General features: G+C 34.4%; 4 protein-coding genes across 4 annotated transcripts; all 4 read right to left on the minus strand.

Moving 5' to 3' along the window:
• On the minus strand, positions 1–1291 carry LOC133287524 (uncharacterized). Its single transcript, XM_061485153.1, has one exon. It carries the CDS (start codon positions 1289–1291, stop codon positions 128–130), a length of 1164 nt encoding a protein of 387 aa, XP_061341137.1. The 3' UTR covers positions 1–127.
• Positions 1292–9510: 8219 nt separating this feature from the next.
• On the minus strand, positions 9511–10653 carry LOC133287525 (uncharacterized). The gene has a single exon (XM_061485154.1). The coding sequence runs from the start codon at positions 10651–10653 to the stop codon at positions 9511–9513; it is 1143 nt and encodes a 380-aa protein (XP_061341138.1).
• A 2052-nt stretch (positions 10654–12705) lies between these two features.
• On the minus strand, positions 12706–14045 carry LOC133287526 (uncharacterized). Its single transcript, XM_061485155.1, has one exon. The coding sequence runs from the start codon at positions 14004–14006 to the stop codon at positions 12828–12830; it is 1179 nt and encodes a 392-aa protein (XP_061341139.1). The 5' UTR covers positions 14007–14045; the 3' UTR covers positions 12706–12827.
• A 2726-nt stretch (positions 14046–16771) lies between these two features.
• LOC133287527 (uncharacterized) lies at positions 16772–18429 on the minus strand. The gene is made up of 2 exons (XM_061485156.1): positions 17133–18429; positions 16772–16903 (listed from the first exon to the last, which is right to left on the minus strand). The coding sequence occupies exon 1, from the start codon at positions 18384–18386 to the stop codon at positions 17208–17210; it is 1179 nt and encodes a 392-aa protein (XP_061341140.1). The 5' UTR covers positions 18387–18429; the 3' UTR covers positions 16772–16903; positions 17133–17207.
• Between the last annotated feature and the right edge of the window lie 6486 nt (positions 18430–24915).

Genomic DNA, 24915 nt, shown 5'->3' on the forward strand with positions numbered 1-24915 from the left:
AAATGACAATGAACCAATGGAAGAGTAGTTAGAAGTACTTAACAATCAAAACCTAGAAGCCGCAATCATGAACTTGTAAAACAGCAAAGATAGTTTATATAAAAAATGGATTCTTGGACGTGACATGTCACGGTTCCCTCTGTACTCTCTTATCTTCATCTTTCATTTTTCTCTGATATAACTTTAATAGCTGTGAAGTTTCCTCCTTTCCAAAATATTCAACAAACCTTTTCAGGAACAATTTCTCAGACATAATAAACGGTGTAACTAAGCTGGCACTGCTGCTTATCAAACCTTTGGATAGAAGATAATGGATAACCAAAGCCCTTGGAATGACCCTATTCTCCAAACTATATCCAAAAATACCAGGTCCTTTGACCAAGTAAGAAGAACTCCAACCTAACTGATTGACCCAAAATTGCATCACTCTATTGATTTTATCATTCGATGTTAACATACAGTTGGGCTGCCTCCTAAATGCTTCCAAAATTGTTTCTTCAGACCAACCCCACCTCTTAAAGGTATCAATTTTCTCATTCCATTGGGATTTGTTTACAGATCTTTTGGCAATCAGTGCAATACCAAAGTATGATTTGGAAGGATCAAATCCCAGGTTTGTTAATTCCTGCATCGTCTTCACCAAGTCACTACTGCCGATTACATGAGGACTGTTACGAAGGATTCTGAAAATCATGGAACTGGCCACACCATAATCAACTAATAATTTGATATTAAGGGCTGAAAAATTGCGATAAAGCAAAGAAGGACAATGAATTAGAGAAGCAATGGTCTTTTCATCAGATAGAAGGAATCTATTTACCAAATTATATGCTGGGATTATACAATTCTCAAAGCTTAATTGTAGGAATCTGGGGTTCCTTGTCACAATGAGAACAATGTCAGAGGTAGAAGCGCCTTTGGAGAGTAAAAATCGAAACTTTGGCAAAATCCTTGTGTTGGTATCGCATGAAAGGAGCCACGGTTCTCTTTTGATGATATTGTATATAACTGAGTCTGAGAAACCGTGGTTTCTGAAGAAGTTGAGAACTGAATCGGGTTTTTGTGAGGTCTTGAAACGAACACGCTTGGAAGCTTTGAGAGCAGATTCTGGTGAGAACCCACAATTGTGGATGAGGTAGGACACCGCAAATGAGTGTTGATCTGAAGTGCTTGTGCTGCAGAATTTGAGAGAAGATGGGAACAGCGAGTGCGGCAAAAAAGGGGCAAATTTTAGGGTTGTTGATATTCTAGAGACACCAAAAGCTTTCTGACGGAGAAACGCTTTCAACATGGTATTGAGATTCATACAAAGACTTTAGAATCAATGAAGGATTTTGTGGCAAAAAGGATGATTCAAATTATAGTGTTTATACGGTGTATACCAGGTTTGTTAACATTTCAGTCACGCTTAATTAAATTTGCGGAATATTTTTTTTTTTTTCAATTATGATGTCATTATACTTAGTCAAGTTCATTACTTAATCATTTTCATAAAAACATCGCCGGTATGTAATTGCAGTTCAACATTAACTGAAATACCTCATATATATAATTAAATGTGAGTATCTAAAAATCACAGAACTACAACATGTAGGGGTGTATTGGATTGAGATTTCAAATAATTTTAATGGATTGTTTTTGGACAAAAAAATCCGTTGGTATTCGATTATGATTTTAATGGATTGAAAAAAAGTCATATGGTATTCGATTAGAATTTTAAAGGATTATTTTAGAATCCGTCCAAATTTGTTGGTATTTAATCAGGAATTTAAACAATGGAATCACAATCTCGTGGTATTCAAAAATCTGACAATTTTAATGGATTTTCTATTGGTGTGGATTTCGTGAGACTTTTTTGTGAAAAAATATAAATAAGATGCCTCTCTCACAATCTCACCCCAACCCCTAAGATTTCTTGAGATTCTTCTATTGCAGTGTTTTCTTCTTACTTTGGTAGGTTGACTGCTCGAAATTGAGTTCCGCCATGGGAGCTTCGTCAAAACTAAAAAAAAAACATACTTTTTAAACGATTTTCATCACAAAATAACCCAGAAACAACAAATCAACGACATGTTAATATAATCTATCTCAAAAATAACATATTTTTTATCCATTTTTGAGAAATTTAGAAAGTTTAAAAAGTGATTTTTCAAGCTATGGGTCGCAATTTTTCTTGGCACAAAAATGTGCTTTTTGTATTAAAAATAACATAAAATAGTGAAAAAATAACAGGGAAACTTTCGTATTATTTTCGTTTTACATCAATGAAACAATATCAATTTAAAGAAAGATTGAAACTTTCATAATATGAACCATATATTTCGTAACAATACATTCATGAATGAAATTCCTTCACTGTAAGAAACGATTTCAAGCAATTTTTGTGTCAATAGATAACTAAAAGCTTGTTTCTCAAAAGCCTCAAAGCAATTTAAGATTTCAATGTATCGATTGAAAAAAATTTGAGAAATTTTCTTAATTTTCATGTAATTAAACCCAAAATTTCAGATTCAAAATTTTCTTAATATTCAATGAAAATATGCATATGATATATGATTAAAAAAATTCAAAAACCCCAAGGTTTTCAAGATCAATTGCAAAAAATTCCAAACGAAATTTTATCATGAACTTTAGGTTGTATATGCAAATTTAGAATTATTTTCATGATTAAAAAAAATTGGGTCTTATAATCATATATGCATAGCTTTGATACCAAATGAAGAAGATGATTTTTAACCCATTAGATATGTGAAAAGTTGTTGTTTAGTAATTTTAAATGTTTGTTAAAAATTATATTAATGTTTGGGGTAGGATATACTTACAACCAAAAAATTTTACCACCTTTACAACCAACCTAATCACCATTGATTTCCTTCAATCTAACGGTTTTAATTTATTGGGAATTAATAAATACGACCTAATAATTTCTAATAAATTATAATCGTTAGATTGACGAAAATCAATGGTGATTAAGTTAGTTGTAAAGGTGGTAAACTTTTTTGTGGTAAATATATCCTTCCCATTATGTTTTACTGATTGAGAAAATTATATTTGGTTTTACTTTTTTTATTAATTTCATTGTATTTCTTTGTTATTTTTTTTATGTGAAAGATTATACTTACAACCTATTTTTGTCTACAACCTTTTACAACCATATCTTAACCGTTGATTTTCGTCAATTAATGGTTATTATTTTCGCAAGTCAAACTTATTAATAATATTTAATTTGCAATGAATGATAACCGTTGATTGACATAAATCAACGGTTAAGATATGATTGTAAAATATTGTAAACAAAAATAGGCTGTAAGTATAACCTTTCCCTTTTATATTAACTCTTGTAATTTTGAATGTTTGTTAAAAATTCATATGGTTTTTTAAAATCTTATAAATCCATATTGTCCTTTCAAATCTTATGAATTCTATTAAAATCCAATCCTATGAAATCTTGATTGTAAAAAAAGTATTTTAAAAAGTCTATAAAGTCTCTCCAATTCTAAAATGTCATTTAAAATCTGTAGGATTTTTTATCTCAAAAAAATCTTTTAAAATCCTAATCCAATACACCCCCCGTAGTCCGGACATAATCCTGATGCATTATTACAACTCGAATCTAAAATAAAGCAAGTCAATCAATGTGGCATGGACAATCTCCATGCTCACCAAATAAGGCAACATAGCCAACCAAGGTCTCAACAACAGCAGCAACATACTCATAAAGCTAACAGCAAATAGCAACAAGCATAATACAACATCCAACATAATCAGCATATCAACATATAAATCAACTAAGCTCCGGCCTCCTGCCGCTAGAGGTCTCAACCCCCGCATTACCTGAACCTGAAATAAGCGCCCCAAACGTGGGGTGAGATCTCTAAACAGAAATCTCAGTAAGACAAGGGGTTATCAATGACTTTTCACCCCAAGCTCACTTACATGTGCAATATAAGTTCTAAAAATAGTAATTCAATATCAGTTCCAAAACCAGTGCAATGCAGCAGATAATCATGTCATGTATGTTATAACTATTCTACTGATCAGAGAAGTGCATGAATACGTTTATTACTCACACAGTACACGCTCATGTTGTACCCGCCCACAGGACCACCCCATGGCCTCCTGTCTAGGCGAAACACCACATACATATCATAAGCAATTGCACTTAACAACTCCGTAGCATTTCAAATAAGCAGTACATGAAAACACATCATGCATATGACCATCCCACCATGGGACATGGTGGAACAAATAATGGCTAAATCGAGGACACGAAAGCTTACCTTTCAAGCTAACTATCCGAACCAAGAATCCACACAAGCTCAAAGTCCATACACAGCACAATCACAATCTGTTTGGACCAGCAAACATATCAATAATCATACTCAACAAGTATACAATATAAAGACAACGCCTTTCCTTTACATTTCATATCTTAAGGCTTTTCACAAAGCCACAAGCCCTTAATCACTTAGATTCTGACTTAATAAGTCATTGCAGAAGTCCAACTTCATCAATCTAGAGTCCACAAACCCATAACTCAGTTCTGTATGAACAGTACTGTTACTGTTCACGCAAACCCAGAATATCCAGATATTTGTCGGGGCAATATCCGGATATCAATATCCGGATATTTTGCGACAGAATGCAGTTCTACATTTTCGCGAAGATATCACCCAAAGGTCCAACTTTTACCCTTATTATATGTCCAAGCATCCATTTTTAGGCATGTACAGATTCATATACGTGTTGGTTACTTCATTTTAACATATTACATGCCAAGACTCAAGCTTTAACCCATTAAAACTCATGATCAAGTTAAGAAACATACCCAAGGCTTCAAAACAGAAGCTAAAGGTGCTCTTGGAGCTCTCACTTCAGCTCCAAAGTTCAGACAACAAGGGTGCACGGAAATGGCGCACAAGACTTGGTTTTTCTTCACAAAGGTTGACAGTTGGAGCTTCAACGACCAAGATAATGGCCCCCAACACCACAACCCAAGAACTCAGCCACAAGACCCTCACTAAACAGAACCCAAACTCAGAAATGGTGCTCCTTTCTCACTCACAATGATGATTCACACTCACCCAAGGTGTTTAGGTGAAGGAATATGAAGAAAAGGTGCTCCCTTGGATCTTCAATGGAGGTGGGAGAGGAAGGCAAGGTAGCTGACTTCTCTCTTCAGAAATCCTACGTAGAAGGCACAACATGGCCTAGGGTTTTGGGCCAAATGGGTATATATAACTCACTTAAGTCTTGATCACACTGTATTAGTACTAATAGCTACACTTAGCATTTTAATCCCAAACTCAGGATTCTGAACCTACTCATTTTTCTAAGATTTATCATATTTTTATTTTATTTTTCGCAGCACCTTTTCGGTACGCGCTTTTCCATAGCCACTATTAGTTTTGGCACCAGTTCTCATCATTTTAACTTGAAACTTGTTTTACAAGTCCTACATATTATTCTAGTGACATATACACACTTTTCATAATTTTTCGGGATACTTAATTGGTATGCATTTACACCGAGTAGCAGAACCGATATCTGCACTTTTCGTCAGAAAAGCGACTTTCAGCATTATTAATTAATTTCTATAATTATTTAAGCCTTCTCATAATTATTAAAGTCAATTATGGAATTATTTCCTAATTTCTCATAATTAATTAATTAATTTCCTTAATTAACGGTGCGGGTTCTTACACACCTCCTTCTGAAGCACTAACATCCTCGGCCAAAAGACGTTCTTCCATTATGATATTCATCATCGTCGTCGTCGTCTTGCATAACCCAAGTCGGATCATTTTCATCTCCCTCAGAAATGTTACCAACTGGAGAAGCATAAGCAGCAGAAGTTGATGCAAGATGGGGAGAATTTAAAGCAACTAAACTCACTAGTAATGGAACATCCTCCGATCCTGCAATGTCCACATACAACTCCAGAAAATCTTTCCTTGACTGGTTCAAAAATTCTTCCATTATCATCTCCACGTCTTCATCGTCAACCACTTGCAAACTAATGTATTGTTCAGATTGCCATAACCTTGTGGTGATCTGAGTGATACATTGGTTACCTTGAAGACTTAACTTCTGACAAATTTTCTGATGCAGTTCGTCAATGGTTGCGTGGCGTTGGATATATGTCGGCCTTTTTTCACCTTCAAACATGACACCTCGTCGACCTTCTACCTTCCTACCATTGTAATATAACACAACATAAACAGAATCAGAATTTGAACTCATTTTAAAATGGAATAACAAATAAAATAAAAGACTAAATTTAAGATAACAATTATGTATGTAAAATGTAAGAATTGATGGCAGAGAAGAGATGTGAAAAGTGCATAGAGTGGTAGGGGATTATATAGAGTTTTTTGACCCATTCATGCCCAGGGGGCATCACGGCTTCATTTGTCACGCCCAAATTGGGTGTCACATGTCACGCCCCATTTAGGCATGACCCATGCAGGTATCATGCCTAAATGGGGCATGACATGTGACGCCCAATTTGGGCGGGACATTGTGCAGTAGATTCGTAATTATTTTGAAAACAACTGTAAATTTATAATTTTTTAATTAAAAAGCATTAAATTAATTTTTTTGCCCATGTTTATCAAATTTTGTAAAGGGGGAAGTGATTTTCATTTTCACACAAATTTATGTTATTTTTAACAAATTACGTGTTTTTATATTCTCTCTCCTTTATTTTTTTTATCTTCCTAATTTTATAAAAAATGGAAAATAATTAAACACAATAAAATAACATAATTTCATTAAAAATATTCAAAATATATCGTTTAAAAGGACAAATATTTTTTCTTTTTGTAAAATAAAATACTATATGTATTATCTGAAAAATAAAGCGTAAATAACATTATTGCTAATATAAAAATTTCTTTATTAATTACATTACTAGGTTTTGTAGGTTCTTTTAAATTTTTTATTAATAAATTAAAAAAGTATAATTAGTTGAAAGGGAGTACAAATTTTAAATTAAAAAAGTATTTTTTTTGGTAAAAATTAAAAAAAGAATTTTAATATGATATATGATATATCAGAGTAAATTTATAATAATTTATAGTTGTTCTTATGTTGGAGCTTTTCCTCCTAAAAGCACACTCATTTGTAGAGATGGCAAAACGGGCTCGGCCCGCCCCATTCAGCAAACGAAGCGAGACAAGCTGCATTTTTCAAACCCGCTGCCCGCCAGCCTGGGCTAGATTTTTAATATATATTTTTTTTAGTATAAGATGTCAGAACTTGGTGGGTAGACTGTCTTACCCACCCAGTTGCTAAGTTTTCTTGCCCACCTTCAAAGGCAGAGCAGAGCGGGCCAGCCCATTTTCTGACGGGTTGAGGCGGAGCAGAATGAGCATCCCGCTTTGCCATCTCTACTCATTTGTAGTCTCAAGTCTCAACAAAAGGTATTCTAAATTTTCCTTGTACTTAAAATTTAAAAGTCACTGTACTTTATTATTAAATGCTCCGAGTCTACCAATATTTTATTCTTGATTATTTTTCTTTCCGATGATGTTTTGCTTAGTTTTTGGAATAACTTTCAAAATATGGGTAAGGCAGATTTATTTGGTAAAAGATGCATGTTTATTAGTGATATAGTACCTAATAAATTTCAATGTGAAAGTTTGTAAATTACTAAGTCTCTTTTGGTTTTTTTTTTAAGATGCAAATTATGTTAGTATCTTAGACGACTCAGGAGCCAGGAGGCATGATTATTATGTTTGTAATTGCATTTTGTCCGCTGCTTTAGCTATAGTAATGTATACTTTAGGAACTCAATAGGATCACCTGATAGCTTAAAGGTTTTTAAACTATCAATAAACTATTATGTGCCACCCTATTTACATAATTGTTGAAAACTTTTCCCCACAAATGAAAATATATATATCATAATTACTACAATGATATGACACTTCTTTCTTTTTTTTCTTTTTTTCTAATACTGATATGAGACTTCGGTATGCTATTACTGAGTTTATACATTATACTGACAGCAGATTAAATGGCTCATGTTATTACCTTGGAGTTTAGACTTCAGAACTATATATGAATAGAAAATATTTTCAGTACTATAGATCTACGGATTACTCGATATGTCTTTTACCAAATATTAAAAAAAAAAAAAAACACATTTATACTGCATTACCCTTATTTTTATAATTAATTCATTCCATATCCCTATTTTCTCCATTTTTGGTAGGGAGTACCTACTCTCCTTGTACCGAAAATACACTACTCATATGAGTCTATGACTATGTTAAACTTTTTCGTGGGCGTTTTATTTACAAAAGTACTTTCTGGGTGGGAAAGGAGTCAGAGGACCATCATGTTTGACTTGATTGTATCCGAGTGTTCATGTAGGAACAATAGCAAAACAACTTGATCTGATTCTAGCAATTGGGAAGACTGGTAAACTATGGGAAAACAAACAGGAAACTAGTACAGAACAAGATACATTTGAAGTTCCTAACTCAGCTGAGGATGAGGTAAAGCAGAAGGAAAATCCTGAAATTTCAAAGTTGCAAAGCTTAGGGTCGTATGCTTCCTTTTGTGCTGTATAATTAGCATCTTGATTTCAACTTTTGTGATTTTTGTTGATTTTAACTGTATCTGTTTTGGGGCTGTATCAACTTTCGGGATTGTATCTGTTTTAGGACTGTATAAGTTGTGTTTTTGAATGGTTGTTGACGGATTGCCAATGATACTTTTGAATGTGGATTGACACTGATAGAAACAGCGAGAAATCCTGAAGTAATAGCTGCAATTTGTAGTAGGTTCATGTTCTAAATTATTTAAAATGATGTTCAATCTTGTTGATCTCTGTCAAAAAGTTGCTGGTTTTAAGGATGAATTATTCATCAACAATGTTTGTTTCTGGGTTTAAATGACAATTTGAGAAGTTCATAAGTTCATGACAAGAATGCTGATTTATTCATCAACAATGTTTGTTCCTGGTTTTTAATGACAATTTAAGAAGTTGATAAGTTCATGACAAGAAATTGATAATTTTAATGATGGTTTATTCATCAACATTTTCCCAATACAATATCCAAAAGGATATATATAACTTCTGAAACATGGAAAACTATGCATAATTAAACAACTTTTCCTTGTCAAATAAAAAATAAATAAAATCAAAACAGAGCGCAATTAAACATGACCTGCAAAATGATCTAGTGGGAAGGGGAACAAAATGGTTGATATTAAATGTTAGTAAGAATAAGAACTACTATCTTAATGGTTGATATTTCATTTTTTATTTTTTCTATTGAAAACACTAGAGAAATTTTTTTAAAAAAATAATACCAAAATTCCTATCTCGAACAACAAAATGGGATGCAAAAATTAAGCTAAAAACTTGAACAAACGGAAGAGTAGTTAGAAGAAGTACTTAACAATCTAAAACCTGAAGCCGCAATCATGAACTTGTAAAACAGCAAAGATAGTTTATATAAAAAATGGATTCTTGGACGTGACATGTCACGGTTCCCTCTATGCTCTCTTATCTTCATCTTTCATTTTTCTCTGATATAGCTTTAATAGCTGTGAAGTTTCCTCCTTTCCAAAATATTCAACAAACCTTTTCAGGAACAATTTCTCAGACATAACAAACGGAGTAACTAAGCTGGCACTGCTGCTTATCAAACCTTTGGATAGAAGATACTGGACAACCAAAGCCCTTGGAATGACCCAATTTTCCAAACTATATCCAAAAATACCAGGTCCTTTGACCAAGTAAGAAGAACTCCAACCTAACTGATTGACCCAAAATTGCATCACCCTATTGATTTTATCATTGGATGTTAACATACAGTTGGGCTGCCTCCTAAATGCTTCCAAAATTGTTTCCTCAGACCAACCCCACCTCTTAAAGGTATCAATTTTCTCATTCCATTGGGATTTGCCTACAGATATTTTGGCAAGCAATGCAACACCAAAGTATGATTTGGAAGGATCAAATCCCAGGTTTCTTAATTCCTGTACCATCTTCCCCAAATCAGTAGAGGAGATTACATAAGGATTCACACGAAGGATTCTGTAAAGGTTGGAATGGGCCACACCATTATCAACCAGCAATTTGACATTAGGGACCAGACAAGTGCCAGAAAGCAAAGAAGGACAACAAATTATAGAAGCAATGGCCCTTTTATCAGATTGGAGGAATCTATTTACCAAACTATATGCTGGGATTATACGATTCTCAAAACTTAATTTTAGGAATCTGGGGTTCCCAGTCACAATGCGAACAATGTCAGAGGTAGAAGCGTCTCTGGAGAGTAAAAATTGAAACTTTGGCAAAACCCTTTTGTTGGTATTGCACGAAAGGAGCCACGGTTCTCTTTTGACGATGTTGTGTATATCTGAGTCAGAGAAACCGTAGTTTCTGAACAAGGTGAGAACTGAATCGGGCTTTTGTGAGGTCTTGAAATGAACATGCTTGGAAACTTTGAGAGCAGATTCTTGTGAGAACCCACAATTGTTGATGAGGTAGGACACCGCAAATGAGTGTGGATCTGAAGTGCTTGTGCTGCAGAATTTGAGAGAAAATGGGAACAGCGAGTGCGACAAAGGAGGGTCAAATTTTAGGGTTTTTGATATTCTAAAACCTTTCTGACGGAGAAATGCTTTCAACATGGTATTGAGATTCATTCAAAGGCTAAGAAACAATGGATGATTTTGTGGCAAAAAGGAGGATTCAATTAGTGTTCATGTTGTAAGAACAGTAAGGCGGAAAAGCAGAGTGTTAGTGTTATGGAGAGGAGTTTGTGGGAGAAAGAGAGATATGCGAAATGTAAGTTTATCTCAAAGTCACCATAATTTAGGGGAATATTACCATCACGTGACAAGAGAGTCGTGCACCCATAAATCAAGATTTTTTATTTTTTTTCACTCCTTTGTTCTCTTTCTTATAAGGGAAAAGTGTTTGTCCTTTTAAATGACACAACTTATATTCTTTCACTTTCACAAAGAGATAGGACCCACATATTTATATTTTTTTGTCCACTCTCTCTCCTCCTTTATCTATCTCTTTCTCTTACTTAAAATGACACAACTTTACATCCTTTAAAATGATACACACTTTTCCCTTCTTCTAAATTGTAAATTGTGAGTGCATTCTCTTATGTATGTCAGTGAGAGAAATATTTCTCTATAATTTATTATCAAATGCCTTGGATCTACCTATAGTTTATTCTTGATTTTTTTTTTCCTTTTTCAGAAGATGTTTTGCTTAGATTTTGGATTAACTTTCAAAATATGGGTAAGGCAGGTTTATTTGGTAAAAATCTCGGTAAATATAATATAACATTATTTTACTATTATTACTACTTATTTGATTACCGTTTGATTAATTTAAAATCAACGATAGTTAATTTTTTCTTTCTTTCAATCATTAATTTCAAATTAATTTAATGATAATCAAATAAATAATAAATGTAATAAAACTAAAATGATAGTAGTATATCCACCCAAAAGCAATGCTATATTTAAACTCTGCACGGCTGACAGTAAATAGAATTGAATGATACATGCTTGTTACTTGTTAGTGATATAGTACAGAACAAATTTCAATGTCAAGGTTTGTAAATTACTATTTTTTTTTTTTTTTTTAAGATTCAAATTATGTTAGTACCTTAGAGGACTCATGAGGTATGATTATTATGCTTGTAATTGCATTTTATCAGCTGCTTTAGCTAGTAATGTATACTCTAGGAACTCAATATGATATACTGATAGACTAAAGGTTTTTAAACTATCAATAAACTATAATGTGCCACCCTATTTACATAATTGTTGAAAACTATAATGTATGAAAATATCGGGACTGTATCTGTTTTAGGTCTGTGTAAGTTGTCTTTTTGAATGTTGTTAATGGATTGCCAATGGTAGAAACAGCTTTTGAATGTTGTCAGTGGATTGACAATAATAGACACAGCAAGAGATCTTGCAGTAGTAGCTGCAATTTGTAGTAGGTTCATGTTCTAATTTATTTGAAATGATGTTCAATCTTGTTGATCTCTGTCAAAAAGTTTCTGGTTTTAATGATGAATTATTCATCAACAATGTTTGTTTCTGGTTGTTCATGACAATTTGAGAAGTTGATAAGTTCATGACAAGAAATTGATAATTTTAATGATGATTTATTCATCAACATTTTTCCAATACAAAATGCAAAAAGATCAAACACAGCAGTTAAACATGACCCGCAAAATGATCTAGTGGGAAGGGGGAAAAGAGGTTTGGTACCTTGGTATCTCGAAAAATAGGGGTGAAACAAATAGGTTGTTCTTGGTCTGTTACTGGTACGATCCTAGACCTTTGATATATTTAAAATATATATCCCTCATAACCAAGCAATTTGGCCAAAAATTAAAAGAAATTGCCAGCAACACAAGTGGTAGAATATAGAAAAATGGAGGACCTCCCTATAGCATAAACACAAACGCAGGTTATCACCAAACGCCAGACCATCAGGTAATAGTATCATTAATATAACTGTGACACAAATTGAAAACAAGAAGAAGCAAGAAAAGACCAAGTCAGAAATAGTTTCAATCCTGGTCTAGAAAGTGCATGACAAGAATTTCAACGGAATAAAGAAACAGATTGATAAGTTTAAATTGAACTAAATTTTGATTAAAAAAATGAAAAATTTCATGAACACTACATGCCAGTGTGCTCCCTGTTCTACGACTCTATGCTAGATTCAGATTCATTGTTTCCTCATACAGATTATATTGATGAAAAGATTCCTTCTAAAAACATTTTAGAAACTTTTCATAAGTCAAATATTATATGAACTTGACATGTCACGGTTCCCCCTGTGCCCTCTTATCTTCAACGTTCATTTTTCCCTGATACAGCTTTAATAGCTGTGAAGTTTCCTCCTCTCCAAAACATTTAACAAACCTTCGCAGGAACAATTTCTCAGACATAAAAAACGGTGTAAGAAAGCTGGCACCCTCGCTTCTCAAACCCTTGGATAGAAGATACTGAACAACCGAAGCCCTTGGAATGACCCTATTCTCCAAACTATATGCAAAAATCCCAGGTCCTTTGATCAAGTAAGAAGAACTCCAACCTAACTGATTAACCCAAAATCGCATCACCCTATTGATTTTGTCATTTGATGCTATCATACAGTTGGGCTGTCTCCTAAATGCTTCCAAAATTGTTTCTTCAGACCATCCCCACTTCTTATAACTATCAATTTTCTCATTCCACTTGGATTTACTCATAGACCTTTTGGCAATCAGTGCATCACCAAAGTATGTTTTGGAAGGATCAAATCCCAGTTTTTTTAATTCCTGCACCATCTTCCCCAAATCAGTAGAGGAGATTACATAAGGCTTCACACGAAGGATTCTGAAAAGGTTGGAGCGGGCCACACCATTATCAACCAACAATTTGACATTAGGGACCAGATAATTGCTTGAAAGCAAAGAAGGACAACAAATAACAGAAGCAATGACCTTTTTATCACATAGGAGGAATCTATTTACCAAATTATATGCTGGAATCATATGATTCTCCAAGCTTAATTTTAGGAATCTGGGGCTCCCTGTCGCAATGCGAACAATGTCAGAGGTAGAAGCGCCTTTGGAGAGTAAAAATTGAAACTTTGGCAAAACCCTTTTGTTTGTATCACATGAAAGGAGCCACGGTTCTCTTTTGATGATATTGTAAATATCTGAGTCTGAGAAACCGTGGTTTCTGAAGAAGGTGAGAACTGAATCGGGTTTTTCTGACGTCTTGAAACGAACAACCTTGGAAGCTTTGAGGGCAGATTCTGGTGAGAACCCACAATTGTTGATGAGGTAGGACACCGCAAATGAGTGTTGATCTGAAGTGCTTGTGCTGCAGAATTTGAGAGAAAATGGGAACAGCAAGCGCGGCAAAAGAGGGTCAAATTTTAGGGTTGTTGATTTTCTTGAGATGCCTAAACCACTCTGACGGAGAAATGCTTTCAACATGATATTGAGATTCATTCAAAGGCTTAAAATCAATGAAGAATTTTGTGGCAATAGAGGATTCAATTACTGTGTTTATGACTATGTTGTGAGAACTGATAACATTGAGATACGATTCTACGGGAAGAGGAGAATGTCATGAACGTGGCCCTAATGTAAATGAATTACTTTTTCACATATTCTGTTGTTAAAAGGAAATAGAAATCTCATATTTTTAATTGGGTAGGACATTGTAACAACCCATTAGGGTTACTACTAATTAATTTCATCGTTAAATTGATTATATTGATCTAATAGTTATATTTATTTCCATCATTGTATGGTTATGATTCCTCATATTTAATACTTTATATTTATTTTTACCTTTGCATGATTATGATTTTCCATATTTAATACTTTTACATCAAATATGTTTGACTCAGTTTCTATTTATAAAGAGAAAAGAAGCTAAAAAAAATCTCAAACAAGCACTAATTCTGAAATTTCATAACTGACTAAAAGAAACTCCTAACTACTATACACTTGTCATCCAACCGAATATAAACCCTTGAGAGAATTTATTATGATCCGGACCACCATATTTTAGGTGGTCCCTTGATGTAAATGGAAGGGTAAAATTGAGAACGAGAAAAAAATAACAAGGACAAAAAGGGAAAGAAAAAATTAGTGTTGTGAGAAAAAGTATTAAATTATTGAGTGCTCCTTGATCATAAAAAATATTTCCATCAACCCTTGGGTGGTCTGTCATCCTTGTTAGCTTTGTAGATATTTTTGGAAATAAAATTCAAATATGAGTGGAAAGTCCGGTATCGGTTAGAAATGAATAAGGGAGGATGATATATGCAAAAAAGAACGATGGTTTCATTACCTTAATTTTGGTTTGAGATGTGATTTCATTCTCCCTTAATATTATCTTAGTTCATTGATAGAAATATGTCTTACCAAGGGTTTTCAGCTACTCTATACCATTCTTTAAGAGATTCACCCTCCAAGCCCCATTGCAAAGCTCAGTAGGAACACTACGTGGGTCATAACAAAATTGAAGTTCCCTTAAATTGACAATGTGTAGAGAACCAAAGCAAAAGTAGTTTGAGGAAGTACTTAACTATCTAAAGCTTAAAGCTTTGATCATGAAAATGTGAACCAGCATAGATAGGGTATATAAACAATCGATTTCTTGGATTATAAATAAACATGCAAGGAGAACTAACACAATCAGAAAAAGCATTCCATGCCCATACGCAAGATCAATTGAACTTTTACATGTACTAGACATAAAGCACTAACATTAGGTAAAGTATTGTTATGCCTGATACAACACAACAGTGAAGAGTAGCTCCAATGCTGGACTAGACGGAACAAGTATTTTAAATCAAAGAGGGAACAAGCTAAAGTTAAATTACAAAAATAAAAATTAAGAAGTTACATATTTGGTGAATGGCAAGCCAGTGTTCTCCCATGTGTATGCACGATTCAGTTTTTCCTCATACAACCTCAAAATATCAGAAGACTCATCCTCAAAACAGCGAACAGACTTGCTTTGGAACAACTTCTCAGGCATAGGAAGTGGCTTAATTAAGCCATTACTCAAAAGAAATTTCAGAACTGAGGCCCTTGGAACCATCACCCAAAAATATCTGGCCCTCTCATCCCAACCCAACTGATTGAACCAAAAACTCATGACTAAATTAATCTTATCACAGGATACCAACATCAAGTTAAGCTGCCTCCTGAGTCCTGAATGCTCGAAGAACAGTTTCATCAGACCACCCCCACTTCTAAAAGATATCAGCTTTCTCAGCCCCCCCAAGCTTTGCTGACAGCTTTTTTCTTTGCTATCAATGCCACAGAAAATGTTGATTTTGAAGGATCAAATCCAAAACCCTTTACTTCCTCCAACGTGTTCAGCAAGTTGGTTGAGCAGAGTATAGATCAGTGCATGACAAGAATTTTGAAGAAATAAACAATTTGATAAGGTTAGATTACACCGAATTTGAATTAAATAATGAATTTTTTTTATGAACACAACGTGCCAATGTTTTCCTTGGTCTATGACTATGCTAGATTCATTCCATACACATTTTACTGACGAAAAGATTCCTTCTAAAATCTTCTCAAAAACTTATCATAATTCAACTATTTTATGAATGTGAAATGTCACAGTTCCAACTGTGCCCTCTTATCTTCAACATTCATTTTCCCCCTTATATAGCTTTAACGGCTGTGAAGTTTCCTCCTTTCCAAAACATTCAACAAACTTTTTCAGGAACAATTTCTCAGAAATAAAAAACGGTGTAACTAAACTGGCACTGCTGCTTCTCAAACCTTGGGAAAGAAGATATTGGCAACCGAAGCCCTTGGAATGACCCAATTCTCCAAACTATATCCAAAAATCTCAGGTCCTTTGACCAAGTAACAAGAACTCCAACCTAACTGATTGACCCAAAATTGCATCACCCTATTGATTTTATCATTGGATGTTAACATACATTTGTGGCACTCGACAGGTTTGCCATGCAGAACACACCCCCACAGGGTCATGTCTCTCTCCTCAAACACGCCCCTTTGGGTGTGTCTTTCTCCTAGCTCATGTTCTCTCTGGGCGTGTCTCTCTCCAAGTGGTCACGCCCCCCTAGGACGTATTTGGGTGCTATACTTGCGTAAATACATCCAAAACGACTATGTTTGCGTAATTTGTTATTAAAAAAGCAATATTGAAATCTTTTTGCCAGAGGCATCCATTTTCATATCCCTCCGAGTTTTTGCTTACAAGCAGATGTGGTTCTTCAAATTATTTGCTCATTACACTTCAGTCAAACTTTAGAGACAAAGGCGTGCTAAAACATGGAAAGGCCTTCCAAGCAATAAATCCCTTTTGCACAACACCTTCCCACAAGTATGACTCTGTGAGATCACTATATTATCAGAAAGAGAAGAAAGTAAATCTAAGGGGTGCATAAGATATTATCCAAAATAGAAAATGAAAGAAAACAGCGAGCCATGGTGGGTCAAAGAGGCAACAAAACTGTATAATCTCTTGCATACCAGTAACAAGAACTCCCTTAAATCTAAACAAAATAGAAGTTCCCTTAAAATGACAATGAACCAATGGAAGAGTAGTTAAAAGTACTTAAAAATCTAAACCTTGAAGCCGCAATCATGAACTTGTAAAACAGCAAAGATAGTTTATATAAAAAATGGATTCTTGGACGTGACATGTCACGGTTCCCTCTGTACTCTCTTATCTTCATCTTTCATTTTTCTCTGATATAACTTTAATAGCTGTGAAGTTTCCTCCTTTCCAAAATATTCAACAAACCTTTTCAGGAACAATTTCTCAGACATAATAAACGGTGTAACTAAGCTGGCACTGCTGCTTATCAAACCTTTGGATAGAAGATACTGGATAACCAAAGCCCTTGGAATGACCCAATTCTCCAAACTATATCCAAAAATCCCAGGTCCTTTGACCAAGTAAGAAGAACTCCAACCTAACTGATTGACCCAAAATTGCATCACCTTATTGATTTTATCATTGGATGTTAACATACATTTGGGCTGCCTCCTAAATGCTTCCAAAATTGTTTCTTCAGACCAACCCCACCTCCTAAAGGTATCAATTTTCTCATTCCATCGGGATTTGTCTACAGATCTTTTGGCAACCAATGCAATACCAAAGTATGATTTGGAAGGATCAAATCCCAGGTATCTTAATTCCTGCACGATCTTCCCCAAATCAGTAGAGGAGATTACATATGGCTTCGTACGAAGGATGCTGAGTAGGTTGAAACGGGCCACACCATTATCAACCAACAATTTGACATTAGGGACCAGACAATTGCTAGAAAGCAAAGAAGGACAACAAATTATAGAAGCAAGGACCATTTTATCAGATTGGAGGATACTATTTACCACATAATATGCTGGTATTATACGATTCTCAAGGCTTAATACTAGGAATCTGGGGTTCCTTGTCACAATGAGAACAATGTCAGAGGTAGAAGCGCCTTTGGAGATTAAAAATCGAAACTTTGGGAAAATCCTTTTGTTGGTATCGCATGAAAGGAGCCACGGTTCTCTTTTGATGATACTGTATATATCTGAGTCTGAGAAACCGTGGTTTCTGAAGAAGGTGAGAACTGAATCGGGTTTTTGTGAGGTCTTGAAACGAACAACCTTGGAAGCTTTGAGGGCAGATTCTGGTGAGAACCCACAATTGTTGATGAGGTAGGACACCGCAAATGCGTGTTGATCTGAAGAACTCGTGCTGCAGAATTTGAGAGAAAATGGGAACAGTGAGCGCGGCAAAAGAGGGTCAAATTTTAGGGTTGTTGATTTTCTTGAGATGCCTAAACCACTCTGACGGAGAAATGCTTTCAACATGGTATTGAGATTCATTCAAAGGCTTAGAATCAATGAAGAATTTTGTGGCAAAAAATGATTCAATTGTTGTGTTGTTGTTTGTGAGTACGGAGAACAGTGAGATACAATTAAAGGGAAGAAGAGTGTGCTTCCCAAAAAAAAAAAAAAAAGGGAAGAAGAGTGTGTTGTGCTACGAAGAGCAGCCCATGAATGCAACATTAAATCAACTTGGGAGTGGATCCTTATGTGCTAATTAACAGAATCATGTCATGTGGGACACTTATAATCATACACGGTAAGTTAATGGTAATAAGGGAGAAGAGAAAAAAATAAAATAAAAGAACATGAAGTTACAGAATCATCTCCGTTAATTCAATTATTAATGGTTAAAATTTTCTCGCATGAAGTTACAGAATCATCTCCGTTAATCAACTTTTAATAGTTAGTTTTTGTTATTCAATAAATTTTTTACTGGAAAAACTACTCTTATGCTACATGAGATAAGTTTCTCTCCTACACATGTTTCGATAACTGTGCCACATTTTTTTTTCTTTTTTTTTTTCAAGTGGCGGAGCCTACAAATTTGTCTCTATGACATGAGATAAATTATCTTCTTTGACATGAGATTAATAAAACTCATTTTTTACACAAAAGTCAAGTATAAAATTTATCTTTATATTGATATAACAATAAATTGCCATATATATATATATGGGAAAACATTTTCTCCTTTTAAAAAAGAATTTTTTTTTCATGTTAGTAACTCATAATATAAGTGGGGCCCACAAAATAGTAGAGAAAAAAATTTCAAGGTGGGACCCACTTATGCTATGAATCACTAACATGAGAAAAATTTTCTCCTTTAAAAGGAGAAAATGTTTTCCCATATATATATAGGGTTCGTTTTTCTGTAGTTACTGCAGATAACTTATCTGCAATAAGCAATACGACGTCGTTTTGGGCCGGAAATCATGGTGTTTTTGTAATTTTAATTTATTTCAGGGTTATAATAGTCCTTATATTTATAAATTTTTAAGATTTCAATACCAAAACGACGTCGTTTTGGAATAAATACAGATAACTTATCTGCATTAACTGCAGAAACATTTTTCCCATATATATATATATATATATATATATATATATATATATATATGGGTAAAGGATCTCTCAAGTCACTGGTGATAAAGTTATCTCCGGTGAGTCCAAAACGACGTCGTTTTGGGACGGAAATGAAGGTATTTTTGTAATTCTAATATATTGCAAGGTTATATTAGTCTTTATCATTATAATTTTTTAATTTTATAATCCAAAACGACGTCGTTTTGGGCTCACGGGAGATAACTTTATCCCCAGTGACTGAAGAGATACTATTCCATATATATATATATAAAGACAAAGAAAAATGCAAAAAATATTTTTATCTTATTTTGAAATCTTTAAATAAAGTAGACTGAGTATTATCTATAAAAAAAATAAGACTAAATAACATCATCTTTATATTAACGGTTAATAGATTCATGTAAAATTCTATAATGTATAATTAGTTGAAAGGGAATAGAAATCTCATATTTAAAAAAAATAAAATTAACATATGTTACTTTTAAGGAAAATAAACTAAAAAAAATAAGACACTCTCACATAAATATAGTACTATATTTGAATTTAATACATTACAATAAATTTTATAATAATTTATAGTTCAAAAAAATTGCTTCTTCGGCATCTAAATTTTTTTTTATGTTACTAAACCCAGAGTCTCTTTCTCTCTTTTGTGGCTCAACAACATCAAAGCTATCACAATTTTCATCGTTGTGATTGACCGACCACAATTGCCATAACAAGAGAAGCACGTGAATTCATGTTCTCCATATATTGTAAATGGCAACTGTGAGGAGCCCTTGCGTGTTTGGTACGCGTCATTTTGTAGGATTCTCGGAAAATTAAATTTTTATAAATTTTTAATTTTTGAATATTATTGTAAACTGAATATAAAAATTATATTTTTGAAAATTGAGATTTTCAGATAAAAAAAAATTCTCCTCTACCAAACGTCTTCTTAAGGCTGATCCACACAAAGTCAAATCAAATGGAATTTGTTTATCTTGTAGCACTTTCACATATTTTGAACGACAATCAACTATCATACGGACCTTGTTCTTCATAAATAAAAAAGCGTGTAGCATGGGGATATCAGTGGCTGGATAACGTAAACCCAGATATGGTGCTAAAGCACCATTTTAAAATTTTTGGGCAAAAGAATTCTCCAGTTAAAATTGATTGGATAAATTTTTTCAAAGTAATGCATTTAAACATGTCACATATGCTGACGGGACTCGTGCCATGTCAGCGTCATGTATGCAGTCCAGTAAAACTTCGGAAGGCCATAACTTGTGATTCGGTTATCCAAATCAGATGATTTTTTTTTATTTCACATAACTTTTCGAGATCTACATAATGACACCTCATTTGACATATTTTATCTCCGACAAACATAGTTTGAATTGTAATAATTGTACCACAATCACACAATCTCAAGAGCGTTTAAATCCAGAAGATCTTCAAATTATATTTGTGGGAGATAAAATATGTTAAATTATGTATCATTGCGTAAATCTTGAAAGGTTATATGAAATCAAAAAAAATCATCTGATTTGATACCCGAATCACTAAGTTATGGCCTTCTGAAGTTTTACGTCACCGATACCCGAGTCACGTCATTATCGGTGACGGGACTAGTCCCGTCAGCATATGTGACATGTTTGACTGCATTACTTTAGAAAAACTTATCCAATCAGCTTTAATTGGTCAATTATTTTGCCCAAAAGTTTTAAAATGGTGCGTTCCCCAAGATATGGCTCTATTAGTATATGCTTTATTCTTTTTTTAGCTTATTGTCATTTTGGTTGTAACCGTTTTATTACTGGTTTTTATTTTTTTTTGTAGTGTTGTTATCTTTTTTTGTTAGTAGTGCTATTTTTCACTTTTCTGTTATAGCTTTTAGTGTTGATGTGCATCATTCGTGTGTGACTCTCCTTCCTTGAATATATACATTCTTGTATCCTCTTTTCTTTTAATAGAATATACAAAGACCTCTTTCTTTCATGCTTTCTTTCTTTCTTTCTGGTTGATCATAGTTAATATGGTATCAGAAATCTCTTGTTTTCCCTTGCCTCTTTTTATGGCTCGTGGCAACAACACTACAAACGGACTCTTCCTCTAGTTCATCCCAATCCATGGACGACTCTTCGAGTCTCTATCTTTTTGTTTCCAATTTTAATTCATGGCATCGTTCCATGATTCTTGCTTTGACCGCAAAAAATAAGCTGGTGTTTGTCGATGGTACTTTCCTTCGTTCTCCTTCTTCTAACCTCATATTTTCTTCTTGGAAACGTTGCAATTCCATGGTAATTTCCTGGATATTAAACTTTGTTTCAAAAGACATTGCTGACAGTCTTCTCTACTTCTCCAATGCTTATGTGGTCTAGTCCAATTTAGAAACATGTTACTCACAGGCTAATGGTCCTCAAATTTTTCAACTCAAACAACAGATTTCTTCTCTTCGTCAAGGCTCTGGTGTCAATGGTTATTACACGAAATTGAAATCTCTTTGGGATAAGTTACAAGATTATCTTCCCCTCCTTGCCTGCAGTTGTGGTGTTCTTCGTCAAATAAGCACTAGTAGGGAACAAGATCATGTTCTCCAATTTTTGATCGGACTCAATTACTCCTTCTCGGTAGCCCGTGCTCATATTTTGTTGATTGATATGTTGCCTTCACTTGCTAAAGTCTTCTATATGATTCTTCAGGAAGAGCACCAACGTCAGATCTCTGTTTCACTACCCGCTTCTGTTGTTTCGGATTCCTCTTTCCTAAACCCTATTACAACCTCACCTCCCTCTCTTGCACCCCTGGCGACTGTCACTCAATGTCGTTCAAAACCCATGTGTACATATTGTAACCTTGCAGGCCACACCCGTGAAAAATGCTTTAAGCTACACGGCTACCCACCTGGTTACTAGCCCATTGTGCCTAGACCCAATACCTTCTCTAATTTAGCCCAAGCCCGTTTCATTTAGTTCGTTCCTGGCAACCCCAAACTTTCTCCCAAACACTCATCGAACCCTACCTCTTCACAAGCTAATGCTCCTCTAGCTTTTAAATCGACACAATACAATCAATTGCTTTCGCTCATTCAACAGAGTTCTACACTGTCTCCATCGTCCTCCACTCCTTCAATCATCGAGTCTTCTCCTTCGGTGTCGAGTTTCAATGGTAAGTTTATCCTTATTCTTCCTCTGTCTTGCTGGATACTGGTGCTACGCACCATGTTTGTATTACTCTTAGGGCATGTTTGATACATAGTATAGGATAATGCATGATAGTACGGGGCTTCGCCCCTTAATGTTATCAAAAAAAAAAATGCATGATAGTACAAGACCTGATAGTATAAGGCTTGATTGTATAAGACCTGATTGAATTTTAATACTATCCAGTGTTTGGCACGGTATTGGGCTTTTTGACCCTTATAACCTTTTATTAATAATTAATTACCAAATTGACCCTCATTATAAACTATTTCAAAAATTTAACCTCCCCAACAAACATAACACCGATCTGTCCCTGTTTGACCGTTGACCACCAAGCCTACCCGGGTACACCCCTCCCTACCCGGGTATTTTTTGAAATTTTTGTCTACCCGGGTAGGGAGGGGTGTACCCGGGTAGAGTTCTTCAATCTGAGAAAATGTTTGAATTATTTACCGGATAGGGAGGGGTGTACCCGGGTAAATCTCTGTCAAAAACCCCAAAATGAAATAAAACTCAAGAGACTAAAATGAAATCTCATTGAACTCAAGAGACTGCTACATAGCAACTCCTATAGCACTTGTAAGTTTACTTACATTAACAGTCATCACCAGGAATTCTACCAGAACTCGGAAACTGACACCAGGCCTTGGATGCAAAATGAAGCAGGAGGAGGCAGAATAATGCATGGCCTCTGTCGAATAGGTTCAGAAATTCACACATCCAATGACAAGAAGCGATACCTGTTCAAAAACTGCAACAAACTAGATTAGGAAAAAATTGTATGAGGAACAAGTACAAGAGCAGTAAAGTTGAAAGGTACCCTTTTCTCAGAAGCATTCATTCAAAACCAAACTTGCAAAGAAATCAAAAAAAAGTTTAGAACTTTCAACCAACCCAAGATTTGAAAAAACCATAGCAAATGGTAGGTGACAATACCGTGGGAAGATGGGATAAAAAAATTAACATAAGATGAAGATAAGGAGGAGAAACCGATTTTGTAAATTGTATGTCTGTTGGCTGCTGCAGAGATCTAGGAGGGGTTTTGGGGTTTCTGGTGGAGATTTACCCGGGTACACCCCTATGTACCCGGGTAAATAATTCAACTATTTTTCCAGATTGAAGAACTCTACCCGGGTACACCCCTCCCTACCCGGGTAGGCAAAAATTTCAAAAAATACCCGGGTAGGGAGGGGAGTACCCGGGTAGACTTGGTGGTCAACGGTCAAACAGGGGCAGATTGGTGTTATGTTTGTTGGGGAGGTTAAATTTTTGAAATAGTTTATAATGAAGGTCAATTTGGTAATTAATTATTAATAAAAGGTTATAAAGGTAAAAAAAGCCCACGGTATTGTATAAAATAATATATTGTATAAGATAATATCATCTAGTATTTTGGTAGTGCACTGTATTGTACTATATATGATAAAAATAAACATTTTTAATAAAAATATCCTTTAATAAAAAATTTATATAATTCTTCAAAAAATGTCATATGATATTAATTTTTATAAAAATTTATTGATCAGTGTGTCCAAAATATAAATTAATTTTTATAAAAATAAAAATATTCAATATTTTAAAAATAAATATATTGAAAAATTAATTTTTATTTTAATAGATTAATATTAAAATAATATATTAATTTTTGAGAATTACATTGGTCAACGATGTTAATACATCAATCTCTTATCAAGTCTTATCCTTCACCCTTAGGCCGGATTAAGTTATACATCATTTTGATGTATTAAGGGATTATGCTGTATAAGCTTATACTATACGATGGTCACACCGAACAACCGAAAATGTCATAACGTATAGTATCAGCCTATACTATCATGCTTTATACGTCACACCAAACAAGCCCTTAGTCTCTTATTCTCCTCTTTTTTGTATGATTCCTCCGTTTATTTCCCTAATGGGTCGTCTGTCATCATTAATGCTACTGTTTTTGTTTCCATTTCTGATTCCTTAACGCTTTTCAATGTTCTTAGTGTTCCCTCTTTCTTTTTCAACCTTCTCTCGATTAGTGCCTTAACTCGAGATTCTCCTGTCATTGCTAATTTTTCTGATTCTCATTGTTTTCTTCATGATCGTACTTCGGCAAGGATGATTGGGATTGCTAGAAGACACAGGGACCTCTGCATTCTTGACACTACAAACCTTTTTCCCACAGATAATATTCCCCAACCCCTGTGTTTTTCTTTAACTGTCAAAGATCCTGTTCTCTGGCATTCTAGATTAGGTCATCTTTCTAT

This window comes from Gastrolobium bilobum, unplaced genomic scaffold (assembly GCF_033153095.1).
Source record: "Gastrolobium bilobum isolate Gb01-03AN ecotype WA unplaced genomic scaffold, APGP_CSIRO_Gbil_v1 utg43723, whole genome shotgun sequence".
Lineage (NCBI taxonomy): Eukaryota > Viridiplantae > Streptophyta > Magnoliopsida > Fabales > Fabaceae > Gastrolobium > Gastrolobium bilobum.

Excerpts from the sequence above, each read along its gene's own strand:
- LOC133287527 (XM_061485156.1), bottom strand. The coding sequence starts at position 18,386 with ATGAATCTCAATACCATGTTGAAAGCATTTCTCCGTCAGAGTGGTTTA.
- LOC133287524 (XM_061485153.1), bottom strand. The coding sequence starts at position 1,291 with ATGTTGAAAGCGTTTCTCCGTCAGAAAGCTTTTGGTGTCTCTAGAATA.
- LOC133287526 (XM_061485155.1), bottom strand. The coding sequence starts at position 14,006 with ATGAATCTCAATATCATGTTGAAAGCATTTCTCCGTCAGAGTGGTTTA.
- LOC133287525 (XM_061485154.1), bottom strand. The coding sequence starts at position 10,653 with ATGTTGAAAGCATTTCTCCGTCAGAAAGGTTTTAGAATATCAAAAACC.